Source organism: Gobius niger (genome assembly GCF_951799975.1).
Source record: "Gobius niger genome assembly, chromosome: 19".
In the NCBI taxonomy this organism is placed as follows: domain Eukaryota; kingdom Metazoa; phylum Chordata; class Actinopteri; order Gobiiformes; family Gobiidae; genus Gobius; species Gobius niger.
This window is the reverse complement of record NC_136870.1, coordinates 10,127,380-10,145,062: the sequence shown is the minus strand read 5'-3', so window position 1 is coordinate 10,145,062 and position 17,683 is coordinate 10,127,380. Positions and strand designations below refer to the sequence as shown.

Here is a 17,683-nt window from a genome sequence, read left to right as displayed (position 1 = left end):
ATCTGGACCTTCTTTGGACAGTGTGTTTGAACAGTATGGGACAATGGACAGTTCAATGACTTATTCTTCTCATGAGTGGACAAACTGACAAGGAACAGCTACAGGAGCCACAAAGAAGTCCATAAAAGCTGTAAATTCAAGTCTCTGATCTAGATGCGGGTTTAAATCCCATTATCAGTTATACTTGTGTGTCCCACAGCATGCTTTCGCCGCTGCTGGCCCTCGATGATAGTAATTTCACCAAACCATTCGCTGTGTGGTTATATTTCCCTCTCTTTCCCTCTACCCAGATACATGCTACGTCCTGTCATTTGCCATCATCATGCTTAACACCAGCCTGCACAACCCAAACGTCCGGGACAAGCCCCCTGTGGAGCGCTTTATCTCCATGAACCGGGGCATCAACGAGGGGGGAGACCTGCCGGAGGAGCTGCTCAGGGTGAGTGCCTCATTGGCCGGTGTGTGTGTTTGTTTACCCTGGGCTCCCTGTCACACCTAAAGCATTACGAATGAGGCATGTCCCCCCCGCTGTCCTCCCCACTGATTAATAGTGTCTCTCCCTGTCGGCAGAACCTTTACGACAGCATCAAAAACGAGCCGTTCAAAATCCCAGAGGACGACGGGAACGACCTGACGCACACATTCTTCAACCCCGACAGAGAGGGCTGGCTCCTGAAGCTCGGTATGTTCAAAAAAGACCCACAAGGAACATTTCTTTTGTTGATCTATCATTGTTGTACACCAATGCGCAAAACAGATTTCAGTGGAGAGTAAGACCACATGAGAATAAACCATTTCAAAGCCTTTTATACAACATATGGATCACAGTTGGTTGCGTTCTCATGATGATGATAACACTGTGTAAAGAACCTCAGATTAATACTGAGATGGGAGGGGGGATATAACAATTGTTTTAAAATGTAACCATACATGCTTTTCAGTCATGTGACTTTTGTTGTTATGGCGGCCATTTTGAATACCGAAGTAGAATTATGCAGTACTAAAGAAATGTAACAATATCTCCACTCAGGATGAAAATTAAACACATTTGACTGACAGTGACATTTTTATTTACCCGTAATCATTGCTCAAGAAGATAACAATAAAAACACGGCCCCAGAGAGCGCATGTTTATGTGAGATAACCAGTGAGTTACTGTTGTGCTGCTCAAGACGATAGCATGCTACCGGCTAGCATTTAGCTTCAACAGCTCAGCTCTGACCTCTCTAAGAGAGAGCCCTGAACCACACTCCAAACATCTAGCCTTGGATACAACATGTGCCAGAGATCAGAGCTGCGCTGTTACTGCAAATATATCTGACTTGACCATTGTCATCAGTAAAATTATAAATAAAGAAATATGGTTTTAACATGGGGACACATATAGGTGTTGCTTGCAAAATATGTTTGAAATACTATATAGATCTCTGCCACTTCAACATCTACTCAGTTTGCTCAACCTAAGATGATTTTTACTCTCTAAAAAATCACTATTCTATTACACAACTGTGATTATTATGAGTTGAGACTCTTACTTGTGTAAGTAATCCTTGAGTAAAACGGTACAAAGTTCCACGTTGGGTCAGATTTGGATAATATTGTTGAAATTTGCAAACACACCATCCATCTGATCACATTAACGATGTTCGAGTTACACTATCATCAAACAAACTTTGTACAATGTAGGCCGCGATGAACATAATTAAAACAAGACCTCACAACAGGAGCGCCGCTGTTGTACATTGGGTAAAGTGCTGACTTGCCCAAAGCCAAAATAACATGTAATAATAATTGGGTGAGTCTAATTATAGTCAGTGCTGATTTTCCTGTTTCAAAACACTCCAAGATCCCCTGGTAGCTAATTAGCCATCACCAAATATTATCACCGGCATTTTGGAGATCGCTTGTCGCTGTTGCATCAGCCGTCATCTGTACCGGTAAATCTAATTATTATGTGTTGAGCGGTGTCTATTTTTGACCCAGAAAATCTCAAACTCTCAGAATTTTTGCCAAAGGTGGTTGCTAGGAGACCTGTGACGCACTGAGGGCCCCCTTTATCCCCCCTCCTCCGCCCTCTTCCACTGTCACTGTGCTTGGTCTGTGTAACCTGATTGATTTGGCGATGGCATCAGCGTGTGTACCGGTGATTTCGGTGCTTGTTTTTGTCTTTTCTTTTCCCCGCGCTGTGTCTAACCTTCTCATACTGTCACCCTTCTGTTCTGTTCTGTTCTGTGATGGCTGTTCCTCCTTTACCCTGTCTTTATTAGGAGGTAGGTAACACGGCTGCTTCCGCTGCATCACGGGGCACCATCTCGCCGCGCTGGCTGACATCCCTGTAGCTCAGAGCTCACCTCATCAGCCTCCACGTACCAATATTGTTCGATAGAGCGTGATGCCACTGTGACGCGGTGGGCAGTCGCAAAAGGATGACGATGAGAATGTTATGGCTTTGCGCATGTAGTTTTATGTAGTAGTTTGATAAGCATATTTGATTCTGAATGAAGCATTAACAACATTGAGTGGAGTGTAAATTAAGAATGGACTAATCATAGCCTCCTTATTCCTGAAGCCGTGAGGAAATGGGGACAGGCTCCAGATTGAAACCTTTATGCCCCTTTTAAGTCATTATTGAACACAGGCATTATTACCTCCATGTGTTTGTCTTATGTTATTTTCGCTCTATTCTACAAAATGAAGCTGGCTCCAAAAAACTGGCCAAATTGCTAGCATAAACGAGCTTCAGTTAGCCCACGCGGAATGCTATGGGGGAAGCCACCTTCATTTTAGTCCATTCTTAATTTACAGTCTATGATTAAAACTGATGGCCAATGAACAACGGCTGGTGGAAGGGTTCTTGGGTCATGTCTTTGGGTTACAGTTCAAATGCTTCTCTACTTTTCAGATCACTTAAGCATTTATTTTTCTATTATTTCAATGTGGCTACACCCTTTGTTTGTATGGTTGCCTCTCAAACTAAACACAAATATTGCTCAATGTATTTATTTTTTACTTTTATCCCTTTTGTTGAACTACGAGTCGAAGAGTCTTGCCCAGTAGGAGTGTTGTATGAGCTACAGAGTCAAGTCCACGGGCGAATCTTAACTCACTGCATCTAAAGCGAAAACAAACTTATTTTCATGAGTCTATGTATTATTTGTTTCGCTAACAAATTAAAGATGAGAGCAAACAATGTTGTTCATGTTCTGTCGTCCTCAAATTTCCCCAATAGCCTTAGCCCAGGGATTAGTAAGTACACTCAACTATTATACAAGTGGCTGTGCAGATTTGCAGCGGTCAGCTCACCTCACGCTGTGCCCAATCAAAAGACCACTGCTCACCTAACCCACTCCTGCCTCCTTGACACGCAGTCACACTCCGGCTCCCCTCAATGCCCGGCTTTACCCCGCTTTGTGCCAGTGTGAATCGGCTGTACCTACCTGCCTCTGCCTCCCGCTGTGTCACCGCTCATGCAACCAAACCAACGGGGACCATGGCTTTCTTTTCATTTGCCTCCTCCTGATCCTTTTCACACGCCACTTCCCCCATGCCCTTCTTGCCAAATCACGAGGCCCTAAATGATTCTCATTACCAAATTTACAACTCTAGCTCTATCAGAGGAGCTTTGACTTGGAGAAGGGAAGATTTTTATATTCATTAGGAAGGAGCACTCCGCTGGCTGGTCGGGTAATCGATAAGGGGATGGGAAAGTCATTACGCAGCGCTGCCGACAGGAGCTTGAGCTATGCTGCTGGGGCTGCAGTATTATTAACAGCATGACCAAGCATTTGTGAATTGAAACATTACGAAGGAGATTTTGTATAGTTATGTGTCTTTATGTACGATGTTAAGTTTTCTAAATATTTAGCAATTTAGCAATATTAAAAGCCAAAACAACAGGTGTTTCTTAGTCTTAGCTACTGAGAGATGTATTGGCTTTGTTTCTTACTGGATATTGCAGTAAGTTTAGCTTCAGGACCCAGGTGTAACATGACAAGCCATGACCCAAATAATGATTTTAAATTCAACTTAAAAACATTCTGGGGTGTATCAAAATACAGCTTTTCCTCACAAAGATCTGTTGAGCATTAGGCGGGTGATCAATACTTTCCAAAAACGTTATCCCACCACCTAAGAAAGCCTGTGGAATAGAGCCTTTACCCCTGAATGCAGAGATTTAAAGAGACTACATTTCCTCAGTGCGAGCGCTCAAGCCTCTGCCGGCCCCTCCCAAGTGCTTTCCAGTGAGTTGTGAGTTCGACGACCTGAAAGACGGCACATTATTTGGCGTGGCAAAAACACAGATGCCTGGTATTTGTATGAATAATAGATAATCCAGACATACCTTTAGTGCACGCTATAGCACCAAGATGTGGGTCAAGCAAACATTACATATTGATTACATCAGTAACGGACTCAGCCCAGTGCACCGTCAGCAGCATCGTGCTCATCTGGCATTTACCGAATGTTCATTGAAGCACTTACAGTTTAATTAACAAAGCTACCTAATCCCAGTAATCTGCTTTTATCCGTTGATGAAGTCAGAGGCAGATATTGTCTTGCCTATAAATTCATAAGAAGATTTCTGTGGAGACCAGACTTCATTTACGGATTTCATTTGAGCAAATATTTACTGACTGTTGTCATAAATAGATATTTTGGTGCTTAAAAACAGGAGCGTTGATTCCAGTTTTTCCCTTAGAACATGCCCAATGCGGAGATTCAGACATAGAAATATTGTCAGAATTCCTATATTTGCCTATCCAGCATTTCGGTTTCATATTTTGACGATATAGGACAGGCGACCCTCCCCCCACTGGGCAGTCCAGCGGAGTGTGCCTTGCTTCACTGAACCATACCGCTACATGTGCTGGAATTAAAAACCCTTTTCCACAACCCCAAGTCACCCCCTACCCAGACGGGGCCAGGCTCCCAGGGGGACAGCCAGAGAGGGAGGCCCTGATTGAGGTCTAATAACACACGGGGCCGCTGATCAGGCCCAGATGTGGCACGTGGGATGAGGAGGAACAGGGGGTCTCCTGCAGGTTCGAAGCACTTGGAATATGCTGTCCCGTTGACATGTGTATGTGTGTGTGTGTGTTTGCAGGCGGGCGAGTCAAGACGTGGAAGAGGAGGTGGTTCATCCTCACAGACAACTGCCTCTACTACTTTGAATACACAACTGTAAGTATACGGCTAGAGAGCTACTTGTGCCTGCAAAAAGCATAATACCCCCTCTTTCAAAAGGGTCGAGAAAGGACAGTTTTATTTGCACCGTACAAATGCAGGGCAGGGCCAGAAGATTTGCAGCAGCCACCAGACGTCAGCAACGGAGCCACTTAGCAAACTATTCAATGAGGGCTTTGTGGTTCAGTGGAATGAGCATTTATCCCTTGTTACTTGTCCTTATTGTTCTAACATTGCAAGATAGGGCCAATGCCTTACTGGAGTTAAGGACTTCACAATATGGTGTTAGGATTTAATTGGGGAGATTGCTGAATTATGATTTTTGCGCACAATTTTACTCACAATTCCATACTTTCTTGATTAAACAGTATTTTTCGGCAACATAAACAACCATAATGAAATGAATAGGGTGAAATGCTTCGCTGTACGGCTGTAAAAGGCACATATTTCTAGAAAGCGATCATGCCTCATTACACATCACCTCCAGACCCCCAGTCAGTAGTTGTTCCCCTCTTTGTGGATTAAAGTGTTAATTGTATCCAGCGATGTTGCCTGCAGCGGCGCTCTTCACCAGATGCAGCCCCGATGACCCAAATGAACCTCACTCTTGCAATTAACATGCGGCATCATGGGAAACATCTGCAACGTCTGCGGCACACATCTGGCGGGACTAAGCCATAAGCCGAGTGCCTCCCCCCGAATGACACGAGGGATCCCAATTCTGCAACCCCCCTCCAGACAGGCGAGGCGAGCATCCCGGGGCACTTCCTCCACCCGGTCGTGCCCCCTCATTAGGAGGAAGATGACAGGCAGAGGCAGGACAGGGCCCGAAACACTTCTGGAGGGGCAGACACCATTGTGCACACTGCAGGGCGGAGAGGGTTAAAGTTACACTTCCTTTGGGATGTTCCTAATGCCAGTGCCTGTGACACACAATCAGGGCAAGATGAATTCGCAATTAGCAAAAATCTACAATTATTTGTGTACATATATATCCTTATGGCAGCTTGTTCAAACCTGTATAAAACTTGCCAGCCCTGTAGTTTGGTCCATGTTCTAATCATTTTGCAGTTCATATTTCAGTCAAATGTCAATGCTCAACTTAAAGCCACACTGTGTAACATTTCACCCAATAAATACCAAGAAAATACAACCATTTACTTTATTGCAGATCATTTTATCCTTGAAAAACGTTTAATAAATGAAGACGTAAACATGTGTGTTTGCTGTGAGCAACTCTCCTCTCCTGGTTGTAACTTTACTGGGATCAGGACGTCTCCAGCTCGTCTCCATGGAGATGGAGAGCCAAATATCAGATTTAGATGGTTTTGGTCCTCATCCAAATCCATTCTTTGATTACCCACTGCAAAAATAGTATTTTCTGTGTCAAGCCGGTCATTAAGAGCATGTTTTGTGTTGCTGGCAAAAGTAGAACTCAAAATGTTACACAATGTGCCTTCAATAACTGCTAAAATGTCCTGTTGCTCTATCCACCCCCTCTAAAGAATAAAAAAAAAAGTTTTCTTATTGTTAGTTTTTGATAATAAACTACTTTGGATATGTCAGAAACTATCGCACTTGCCCTATTTATAAATTATTGTTATGATTTATGTTTTGTGTGTTTTCAGGACAAAGAACCTCGAGGAATCATCCCGCTGGAGAACCTCAGCATCAGAGAAGTCGACGAACCAAGAAAGCCTGTAAGTAAATCGCCACGTTATTTGTCCAAATTATTATTACTTTTATCTTTAGAAAAATAATCCGCTTATATAGAAGTTGTACCTTTCTGTAACATGGGCAATGGATGGAATTTGTCAAATTTGATTGTTATTATTAAAGTATTGTTGCTGGTTAATCAGTACAGAATAGCAAATCCATAGTGAATATAAGATATACTATCATGATTAAACTCTCTCCATCAAACGCTTGTTTTTTTACTCCACAAATATTGCTTTCTTTCCAGAACTGCTTTGAGCTGTACAACCCCGGCCACAAAGGTCAGGTGATCAAGGCCTGCAAAACCGAAGCGGACGGGCGGGTCGTCGAGGGCAACCACGTGGTGTACAGGATATCAGCGCCCACGCCGGAGGAGAAGGAGGAGTGGATCAAATCTATCAAGTGAGTCTCGGGCGTTTGTGGCCCTGGCTCCATTTACACTGAGGGGGCACTTAGGCTAACAGCGCTCCGCTCCCATGTGTCACTTTCTCACGTCTGACCTTGACTCTAAGAATGTCAAAACCACACACACACACACACAGACACACACACACACACACACACACACACAACACACACTGGAGCGCACATGACTGTTTCTCACACTCTCACGCTGATAACACGCCGAGGTGACTTCTGCTTTGCCTCATAATCTCACTTCCCTCTGGTTAGGGCTTAGTTGGACCCTGCCATTTCTCACTTTTAGAAGTGTTTGGCAGCCTTTTGCGCACGCTCCGTTCCATCCAAATGTGCCAACGGAGTGCTTTTGTGAATTGGGCCCCGGTAGTTGGTAATAGATCGGCCCCGGCACTCCTTAAGTGGCAAAAAAAAAGATCAATATCAAGGGCCGAAATCATATTACAAGATGCTCCTATGCTCTAATGACGTGTGAAAACCCACTTAGCATTGACAATCTGCAAAGTGAATAGAATTAGCTTTAGGTGATGGTAAGCGTGTTCAGGTGAGGCTCCAAAAAATGACACTTAATCCATTCAGAAGAGAGACAATTCACAGTGGACTATATATTTCAGTCGCTTTGTTTTTATAGTTGCCATTTTGAGTTTTATTTTCATATAGATAGGCCAGGTCAAAGCATCTGCATTATGACATGGGAAAAAAAAAGGTCAAATATAACAAATTTTACTGTAAAATCCACCTAATTTGTACATGTAAACGCATCCTATTGACCCGGACATGACCCACGCTGTCTGTTGGCATCCTGTTTCAGCGTTCAGAGCCCGGTGTGAAGCAGAAGTGTGGTCTCTCGTGTGGTCTCTCGTGCGCTTCTTCCTGTTGTCGACACCCAACTAAATAATATTACTCAAGTATGAAAGAAAAAAGCATGGCATAAAACAAAGCTGAGAACAACAACTCCTTTTACTACATGGATAGGCTCAGCAGTAAGCGATATTTTTGTGGTTCATCTGCCCCATCCAACAGATTTTGACTATAACAAAAAAAAGAGGGGAGAAAAAAAAGAGAAAAGAAGAATCAGTTTGTTGCTAGGCTTCCCCGCCTCCACTCGCTCACCATTTGATAGTAGTCCACACACTCTGCTGCTCTCAATCTCAAACTCACAGCCGCGGCATTTGGCAGGCTTTGACTGTGTGTAACCTGAAAAAGCATTTGGACTTTCACATCTTTTTTTTCTTCCGAGACACACACACACACACACATGGAGCCAAGAGATTTGCTTGGAAACAGAGCTGACTCGGTAAATGTCAGGTTTTGGTGTTTTGGCAATAATAACTGTGACCCCATGAAAAGTCTAATTAGTAACTTTGTCAGTGTATAATATAAGAAAGAGCGCCCCCTCTGCCAAGGCACTAGCCCTATCTTGCAATGGCAAAGTTTTTATTTTTATGTGTTTTGGTTCCTGGGTGAAGAGATGGGTTTGCTCCTCCCTCCACAGCTCCTGACAAGTTCTTCCTGTGGCACTATATGATATGCCAAATGCAGAGATTTTAGTGAGCTGAAAATATATCAAATTCAATGCCCTCTCTTGGATCTTTTCCTATGTTTATTCCAGTGTTTACAAATTTGAATGGTAAATGGTCTCAACTTATATAGCGCTTTTCCACCTACATTAGGCACTCAAAGCGCTTTACAGCAAGGATCCACTCACCCATTCATACTCTCATTCATACACCAATGTACGCAGACACTGGGGGCAATGTGGGTGAAGTGTCTTGCCCAAGGACACAACGACAATGTGCACTTACAGGAGGTGGTATTCGAACCCCCGACCTTCCAATCATGAGACGACCCTCTCTACCATCTGTGCCACTGTCGCCCCGAAGCTTTTTTGAAGCTTTTAATGAAACAATCGTTCATTTTGTTCTCTCCTCAGAGCCAGCATCAGCAGGGACCCATTCTACGACATGCTCGCCACCAGAAAACGAAGGATAGCCAACAAAAAATGATGACCGACGCCTCCGCCAACGTGTCTGCAACCAGCATAGTCCTTCTCTTTTGTTCTGAGAAGAAATGAAGGAGCAATATTATCGCAAGGTTTATGGGGCCTGGACCTCTTGAACGAGCTCAATGGGGAATGAATCAGATATGGACAGAACGTGCAAGGAGACTGCAAAGACAGTGACGCTGTGACAATTCTGCCCCCTGCTGGACACAGGCATACTCTGCTTCGCCGGGACAAAGAAGAATTCAGTCCTGAACTGTTTCAGATTTGACTTCTTTTCTGTTGAGGCTACATATAAATTGATCTGGGGGAGATCAAACATTTTGAATCAGCTGGTCTGATTTGTAAGCCTGTGTTCCGAGATCCAATAAGGCATGATTATGTTTTCTTTTTAAACCATACGGTCAGATTGCAGTTGCAAGTCAATAACATGTAAGTCATACCTATCTAAGAATTAATTTAAATGGACCGTTCTTTTGTGTTCATTTATTTTGTATTTATTTAACCAATTTTACAAAAAGGCATAATGCATGAGTGGTATATATTGTACATAGTTGTTTTTTTCTCTTTTGTGTTTATGTAGCCTATACCTGTTCATCTTTAGTTTTATAGTCACAGTAGTTGACAGTAGTGAAGAAATCTTGTGCAGTAAGTCTGTGAAGTCTTCTCACAATGTTATTACTCAGACATTGTGTCAAGGAGGATGCCCTAATGTGTCCAGCAAATAAAAGAGCAAATTGCCCTGCTCTTTACACTTGGAGCAAGCTCCAACTGGATTCTCTCAACTCGTGAAAACTGACTGTATGGACTTTTTAATCAAAGGGAGGTCAAGCCACTTGCTGAAAAACTTTCATAACAATGTGTCAAAAGTTTTCAGTGGCTTGATCTCCTGAATACTATAAATACAATGACAACCTTTAATAATAAAAATGTACAAATGTAAATGAGTTTGTCCTTTGAATACAGACAGCATCCAACTAACCACACCAGGTCTTTGGCCATTTGTCTTGGGACCTGTATATTAATGTTATAGGTATACAATATGTACACTTTTAGCTCTACAGATGAAGTAGCAGTGGATCGTGAGAGAACAGTTCATCCATTTCAAACAAAACACAGGCGGACAGGAAGTTCCAAAAGTCTCTCAAATCTTCAGGCGTCTCAACCAGCATTTGTCATTAATTTCAATGCAGCTTGTAAACGAGGTCAAGGAGCCACAACAAATTACAATTTCTGGTAGTGACAAATTGTATTTTAAGGCGTTAACCTTATACAATGTAAAATCCTGACATGCCAAACTAAAACAGTTTAACAGTAATTTTCCAACTTCAAAGTTGAATGAATCTAAAAGAAAAAGCACATCATACTCAGTAAATTCCAGAAATGATGGTCAAATCATACATCGAAAACAAGTCAAGATTAATCAACTATATATAAAATCCTGATACAGGATTGTTACGTATAAAAAATAACTGATAGTACAGTTCAAAATTAAATTCACAGTATTCCTCATGACGCTAGAAGACACAAACAAACTGTATTTTTTTCGTATTATTATTTTTTATCAAAAAGCAAAAGTGTGGTCCACAGCCATGATAGCAAATCTTTAGGTTTCTCTTTTTAAATGTGGTAAAAGGTAAAAGTGAGATGTTGATAACAGACTCCACTGTGAGGGAGAATCTTTCAAAATTAACTTTTGAAAAAGAAAAAGCAGGCAATGTCCTCAAGTGTGTCCAGGGTTAACATGGAGGTATCCGTCAGTGAAGCCTACTCCCACCTCGGCACTTGGGTCAGCGCTCCTAACATCGCCCTCACTAACTCCACACGTGGTTCTGCCCTCCCTCGTCTCACTTGCACAGGATGGATGCATGATGGATGTTTTCAAGTCCTGAGTACCACGGAGCAGCAGCTGAGATGTTCAAACTCCAGGCCTTTAGGGTTCATATAAGTATATATTATTTATGTCTTTGATTTAAACATTTGTCAGGTGATCAGAGTTGACTGATACTTGAGAAGTACAGTAAGTAAAGCAATGCTTTCAAAAGATTCAACGTATTTAAAAACACTTGCATTTGTGATAAAAAATACAACTGCCAGAAAAGAAGCACCACATCCCAAAATGTTCGTGCGGTTTCTTCGCATTTATAACGGTCTGTGTGAAAGTCTGCAATCAAAGAGATGTCATATAGTTAACAATGTTGTGACCAAATCACTAAAACATTCTTCAAAATGGTAAACTTACATGGTTTAATTTTCATGGGACGGAACAACTGGAGATTCCATGGGAGTCAGTGTTTCGACTGTAGCCATTCCCTGTAAAACAACAATCAAATTCAAGAGCTCTGTACAAAGTCCACGAGTGTCAGTGATCGCTCCAGTACCTGTGTGTTCATTCAGATCATGGTGAGATAAACTTTTAAAAGTCGGCGACACAGGATGGTTGTACTCTGTGCGCCGGCGCTTCTCTGGTGAACTACCGTTGTATTTGTTGTCGTCATGACGTCGTTTACGGTTATCCCTTTCTTCACTGCCATGTCTCCTCTTTTTCTTTTTTTTTCTTTTTAATTCAGTGGCTCGATCTGAATCAATATCAGAGCTTCTAGACAAAGACAAAAAGTAAGTGCAAAAAAACAAAAGTTGGACTCTCAATCAAAAAGCAGAAAGCAACACTTACCCACTGTCATGGTGCCTATCTTTTGATTTCTTCTTCTTGCTCTTTTTATGTTTTTTACTGTGACCGCCATCAGAGCTGCTGTCTCGTTCCTTGGCCACAGGGACAAAGGTCCGTTTGTAATTTTGCTCATCTCTGTTGTAGGCAGATCCCGACACAGCGTATGCTGCTTTAACAGGTGAGCCCTTAGACCGAATGAAGCTTTCTGTGTCATTGGTTGGAAAAGTATCGTCCTCTTTAGAAGAATAGTAGTCCCTACTTTTTCCATTGCTTTTGTTCTTTAAGCTCCGAAAGTCTCGACTCTCGTGCCACTTCGAGCGGTTGTAAGAGTCATCTCTGTAGCCATAGCCATGCCGGCGCTCACGGTCCCAATGGTGGCGGTAGTGTGAGTGATGGTAATGGTGCGCACACCTGTCTCTGTCCCGTTCTCTCGGGTGATACGGCCTCTCCCACCGCCAGTCTGAGTCAGTATCTCGGTACCGATCATAAACGGGCCCGCGGTCCCGGTATGATCGATGCTGATCTCTGTAGTCCCGCCTGGATCTGTAGCGGTCCCCGTCACTTTCTCGTTCTGTACTGCGCTCTCTGTAACACTTGTCACGGTCCCGCTCCCTGGATGACGCCCTCTCATGGTTGCTTCTAGAGCTGGACTTCGAGTGCTGGTGCTGTTCTTTAGCCACAGATGAGCCGTTTGTTTGAGTTACATCCGTATCGTCATTCCCAGCTTTGTGTAAAGGCGGCCGAGTGGAGCTGTGAGAGCAGTCAGGAGCAGGGGTACATAAGGCAGCAGACTGACTGTGATGTGTGGAAGATGTTCTTTCTCCAGACGAGTCGTTTTCTGATACTGAATTAACTGCAGAGCTGTTGGTTTGGTGCTGGGACAGTGGCTCACTCTCACTCGGAGCCTTTGAGTCAGATGCAGAGAGATGGACATTTTCTTCAGTGCTCTGGGCAGAAGTGGCTGCTGTGGTTTTACTGTAGAAAAAGATACATTAAGTTTGGCCATTCATGTCTGCACACACTGCCTTAAAATCTTTTAATTTACCTTGTTAGACCATTGCCCTGCTCTGTTCCATTAGTAGAACTTCCCATAGAAGACAAACCATTAGGATTTTCATCAGGTGTCTAAATGTCAAAGAGAAACAGAGATTTAACTTATGTTACAATATGAGGAGCATAAAAAATAAGTACACAAACGTACCTGTGTAGAACCTTCATGTCCATTGACTTTGTGATGCCCATTATGATGCCCATTACAGTGGCCATTTTGGTTAGATTTAGAGACACAGTAACTGGCTCCATTTAATCCGTTTCCATTATGAAGCACTTTGGTCTCTCCATTTGTGTTGTATGACGCTGCATTAAAGCCCTCCCTGGCTCCGTCGTTACTGATGTGGGACTTTCCATTATCTAAAGTGCTACTGTTCTCCTGATCGGACTCCTCAGAGGACTCTTGGCTGTATGGCACCAAGAGAGATGCCCCATTCCCTCCCGTTTGATGGTCTCCGTTGACACGCACTGCGCCGTTGGCGTGATTAAGCTGACGTGGAATGAAGCGAACATCTGACTGCGCATCTGAGGTAGACTGTGTGGATGAACTGGCAGCAGAGGACGGCTGGCTGTATGAGGCCGGGGAGGGCGTGGGGCGATTGGGTTTACTTTGACCAATAAAAAATGACAGCTTTTGCCGCTTGTCCTGGTCTGGGATGGTTGTGGGCCGGCTAATGGAGTGAGAGATTGAGGACGGGGTAGTGGATCCATGGCCACTGCTGCTGGGCTTTGAACTGGGATAGTCCCTCAGAGATCCATTTCCATTGACATAAAGTGAACCCTGCAAAACCAAAGAAAGTGAGATGTTATGGCTCAAACCTATTTCTGCAGTAGAAATATTGCTGCAGTACCTTGTTGTTGTTTGGGGGCAACTGTGGGCCGATGAAGCCCACACTGTTGTTGTGGAGAGTGGAGTTGATCCGTGGTATCACCACTGGGCGCGGTGAGGACTGACCAGGGATGCCTGTGTTATGGTTCATGTGGTTGTAGTCAGATGTTTTTTTCACATCATTGGTCCTAGTGACAGGAATGAAGAGGAAAAATCATTTAACCGAGCAATACGGATTACTTACAACAATCAATTTGTTTGTTAAGTCTTTAATACAAAGTTTGCAACATGACTAAAAATCTGTGTTTACACAAACTTCATATTCAAACCAATGAAATGCTACATTCAAGCATTAAACAAAGAAGCTAATTTAACAAAGAAGCTAAATGAAGCTAAAAACTGAGACGGCCTTGTTCTAACCTTTTAAAATAAAGATAAAATTATGACTCACTTGATGTAAAACAGGACATAGGCTTGTTGGTTTAGAACAGAGCGGATATCACTGACTGACACAGAGGAATCATTCATCTGATACCACTGTCCATTGCTCGCCTGAAGAAAAACAAACAAATAGATTTGATCAAATGTAAGAAAAAAGATGTGAGTAAAAACACTCCAGCAGGCCAACAGAAAGCAATAATGGGTTGATAAAACGATACCTTAACGTAGCAGAAGTAATGCCCAGCGTGGCAACTGAATCCTGAATGGACGAGTACTGCGTACAGCCCATAGCCCTGAGACTCTCCCTGGGACAGAGACATGAAGGGCCGCAGGTCCAGATACTCAGAATACTTCACATCCTGTTGGTATCACAGAAATGTACTCATTAGAAAAGTTTTCATTCATTCCCATCACCGTCTACTATATTGCACGTTACCTTTGTAATTTTTCCTCCAGTGAAATTAGCAAAGCGTTTCAGGGACAGGGTGAGGACGTTGGGGTTGCGGTGGATGGTAAATCTCTTTGAGGCTGTGACCATTTTCTTGCACCTACAAAGAAAGTTTATTTTAAAGATACATTTTACATTCTTGTCTTTTCCAGTAATTTTCTTACTTTGTGCATTTGTATGCGTTTTCTCCATCCAGCTGCTCTGGCTTAACAAACTGCTCTAAAGCCTTAGAGACACTCAGAGCCGTCTGAATTAGAACGAGAGAGAGTCAACAACAAAGAAAATTGAAAATTCAAAATGAAATCGTTGATTACCTTAATTTCCAGAGGGATGTCCAAAAAAGGGTCAAATGTATCAGATACTGCTTTGCAGTTCAAACATTTTACTATAAAAGAAAAAAAACTATTTAAAACAATGGAAACACATACACTATATGTAAAAAAGTGTATTGTCGTCATACCTCTGGATCTTAAGTACCCGCCAAACACTTGATGGATGAAGGTAGTTGCCTGCGTTTGCCTGTCTAATCTAAATGAACACACAAAAGTTTTCAAGCTGTATCTTGCACACAAATATTCACATAATTTAAATAGTATATGACTATAAAAAACAGGGGGAAAAAACCTACTTAGTTCCAGGTAAACAGGACTTTTGCATAGCATCCACTGTGTAACGCAGAAACTCATGGGCATCCTCCTGGCTTCCATAACGGAAGTGCTTTGCAATTCCTTGGGAATAACAGACAGATATTTTCAAACATTAATCTAAATCCAGAGCATAATTAACATCTCCTTGAGTATAAACAGACATCTCAATTATTTCCCCAAATTATATTTCAGAAATGAGCAATAAACTTACTTTTAAGCTCATTGAGGACCCCAATAGGCTTAATAACATTCCCAGAGTTAGCAGAAACTTGAATGATGTGGTTTTGCATGGTGCACATCATGCAGAAGCCCGGCTCATGACCTATGGTGCAAGTCAAAGATTAGTCATTGGGCAAAACACCAGGTGAATGTTGTTTGGTGGAAGAAAACATACATATTTTGGAGTGCTCCCGCGTAAGCATGTAGTTAGCAAATGGAGGTGTGTAGGTGAGACACTGCAGGGCTGAGTTGAGGAAGCAGGTGTTTCCCATGTTCTGCAGTCCTGCCCCGATTCGATGAACCTGGGCCCATTTCAGGTTGAGTCGTTCAGGAGGAAACAAAACCTTCTGGGGCAACTCTATGCCATCACTGCCACCAACTGATGCACAAGGAAAGGAAAGAAAGAACGTCAATGGTACTTTCTAGTTTTCTCACTGTTGCAAGTTGACTGTCTGTGTAATTAAGCACTACATAATTTATAAAATGGACATGTTGGCTTCACAATGGCTGAATTTGCTCTTTAGGGTCATATTACAATAACACACAAATATGTGAGTTTGTTCTTAGAAAGCATGCTAAGAAATGTAGAGATGAGGTGAGTAGCTGCAGTCTGTGCTCTTACCTTGCTCTTTGGGCCGCTCCGCAGACGTGCCATTGTAGACAGCAGCTCCGGGCATGGGGCCCAAGCATCCCCCGGGAGCCTTGAGCCGTGGAGACTCACTGGGCACGGAGGGTCCCACTGCCCAGCTGCTGGAGCAGCTGCTGTCCATGCTCACGTCTCTATTGGTGAACGGGGAGCGCTTACACCCGACTGACTCGTAGTCAGACTGCTCTGAAGATCTGTCAACTATGGTCATTGTTCATTGCTGTAAGGGGATATGGACACATCATATGCTTGTGTAAATGACTCTCCATGAGTCCACTATATACTCGTGGTCAAAAGGAGGACGGCTGAAATTAACATTTAACAATTCAAACAAAATATGCTTTATTATCATTAGAACCATTAGCGCCATGTGTATTTAATGCTTGCGTATTTCTGCTTACATGAAGCATGTAAAGAGTGCTTTAGTTGAGTGTTGATGCCCGTGTTCCTCCGGCGGAGGACGCGCGCCTTGTCCTAGTCGGAAGCACGCTGATCGCAGCTGTTCCCTCCCACCTGCTCCAGCCACACACGGCTCACACGGCTAACGCGGCCCGGGTAGGCCTTTAACACGCAGTGTGGAGAAAAAGATCAAGAAGCGTAACAACATCTACAATCCCAGACATTTTAGGGCCATTTGTTGTTAATTTGAGCCAGCATTTATTTAAATCTAGGGTATGATGAGGGTAACCCGCTGGAAAATACGGGTCTCCACGGAAATGCCGAAAGGAGCCATTACTAGCGCGGCTAACACTGCGTGTGTGACACCGATGCTAGTGCTAGCCAGCCTGGCATGGCGTTTGCTGAATGACAAAGCGAGGAGAAATGCGCGCCATGTGCAGCAGGTACTCGGTCAGTGTAGTCTTTCACTTGCACACAAGGACAGTGGAGTCGCGGTGGACTAAATAACAGCACAATTTGCAAGGCGCGAAAGGAGGGGCTCGACACCGGTGACTGTGCCGCTGCGCTGCTCTTTCCGACATGACAGAGAACCGGTGTAAGGCTACTATCGCTGTTCCCCGTCTCCCAGGTCAACTTACGAGCACCAGGGCTAGTGCCGAGTTACCATTGAAGTGATAGAACTACAGCACACTCACCTGGTATTTGTTATGAACATCCTAAATGCAGTTGTAAATCCATTGCTTATTTCCAGCGGGTGTCCGGCGGTGAACAATGACGTAGCTAATTGCCCACGGGTACATCCGGGTACCTGTGGTGAAAGCAGCGCTCTGATTGGCTTGTTCAACCGTTTCCTTGTGCAAAACGTGTTTGGGTACAACTGTGATGCATCGACCTTTGTGTAGAGTACAAGAGCATATGAACTGTGATTGTGGAGTACAAGAGTATACGAACTATTACTGTGGAGTACAAGAACATACGAACTATGACTGTGGAGTACAAGAGCATATGAACTAT

The 17,683-nt window shown here is 43.3% G+C and overlaps 2 protein-coding genes across 2 annotated transcripts in view; one reads left to right on the top strand and one right to left on the bottom strand.

The window, feature by feature from the left end:
* LOC306978914 (cytohesin-3-like) overlaps positions 1 to 9,757 on the top strand; it is a 29,492-nt gene extending 19,735 nt beyond the window's left edge. Inside the window, exons 8-13 of the mRNA XM_079577630.1 lie at positions 291 to 439; positions 571 to 682; positions 5,105 to 5,181; positions 6,813 to 6,884; positions 7,148 to 7,302; positions 9,251 to 9,757. Coding sequence (XP_079433756.1) covers positions 291 to 439; positions 571 to 682; positions 5,105 to 5,181; positions 6,813 to 6,884; positions 7,148 to 7,302; positions 9,251 to 9,323 — 638 coding nt within the window. The 3' untranslated portion in view covers positions 9,324 to 9,757. The remainder of the gene's footprint in view (positions 1 to 290; positions 440 to 570; positions 683 to 5,104; positions 5,182 to 6,812; positions 6,885 to 7,147; positions 7,303 to 9,250) is intronic.
* Positions 9,758 to 10,834: 1,077 nt separating this feature from the next.
* On the bottom strand, positions 10,835 to 17,618 carry usp42 (ubiquitin specific peptidase 42). The gene is made up of 18 exons (XM_079577631.1): positions 17,365 to 17,618; positions 16,247 to 16,490; positions 15,800 to 16,003; positions 15,617 to 15,727; positions 15,387 to 15,486; positions 15,219 to 15,286; positions 15,073 to 15,143; positions 14,923 to 15,005; positions 14,747 to 14,858; positions 14,529 to 14,669; positions 14,321 to 14,421; positions 13,892 to 14,057; positions 13,192 to 13,821; positions 13,036 to 13,115; positions 11,994 to 12,965; positions 11,701 to 11,918; positions 11,562 to 11,632; positions 10,835 to 11,483 (listed from the first exon to the last, which is right to left on the bottom strand). Exons 2-17 carry the CDS (start codon positions 16,479 to 16,481, stop codon positions 11,574 to 11,576), a joined length of 3,351 nt encoding a protein of 1,116 aa, XP_079433757.1. The 5' UTR covers positions 16,482 to 16,490; positions 17,365 to 17,618; the 3' UTR covers positions 10,835 to 11,483; positions 11,562 to 11,573.
* Between the last annotated feature and the right edge of the window lie 65 nt (positions 17,619 to 17,683).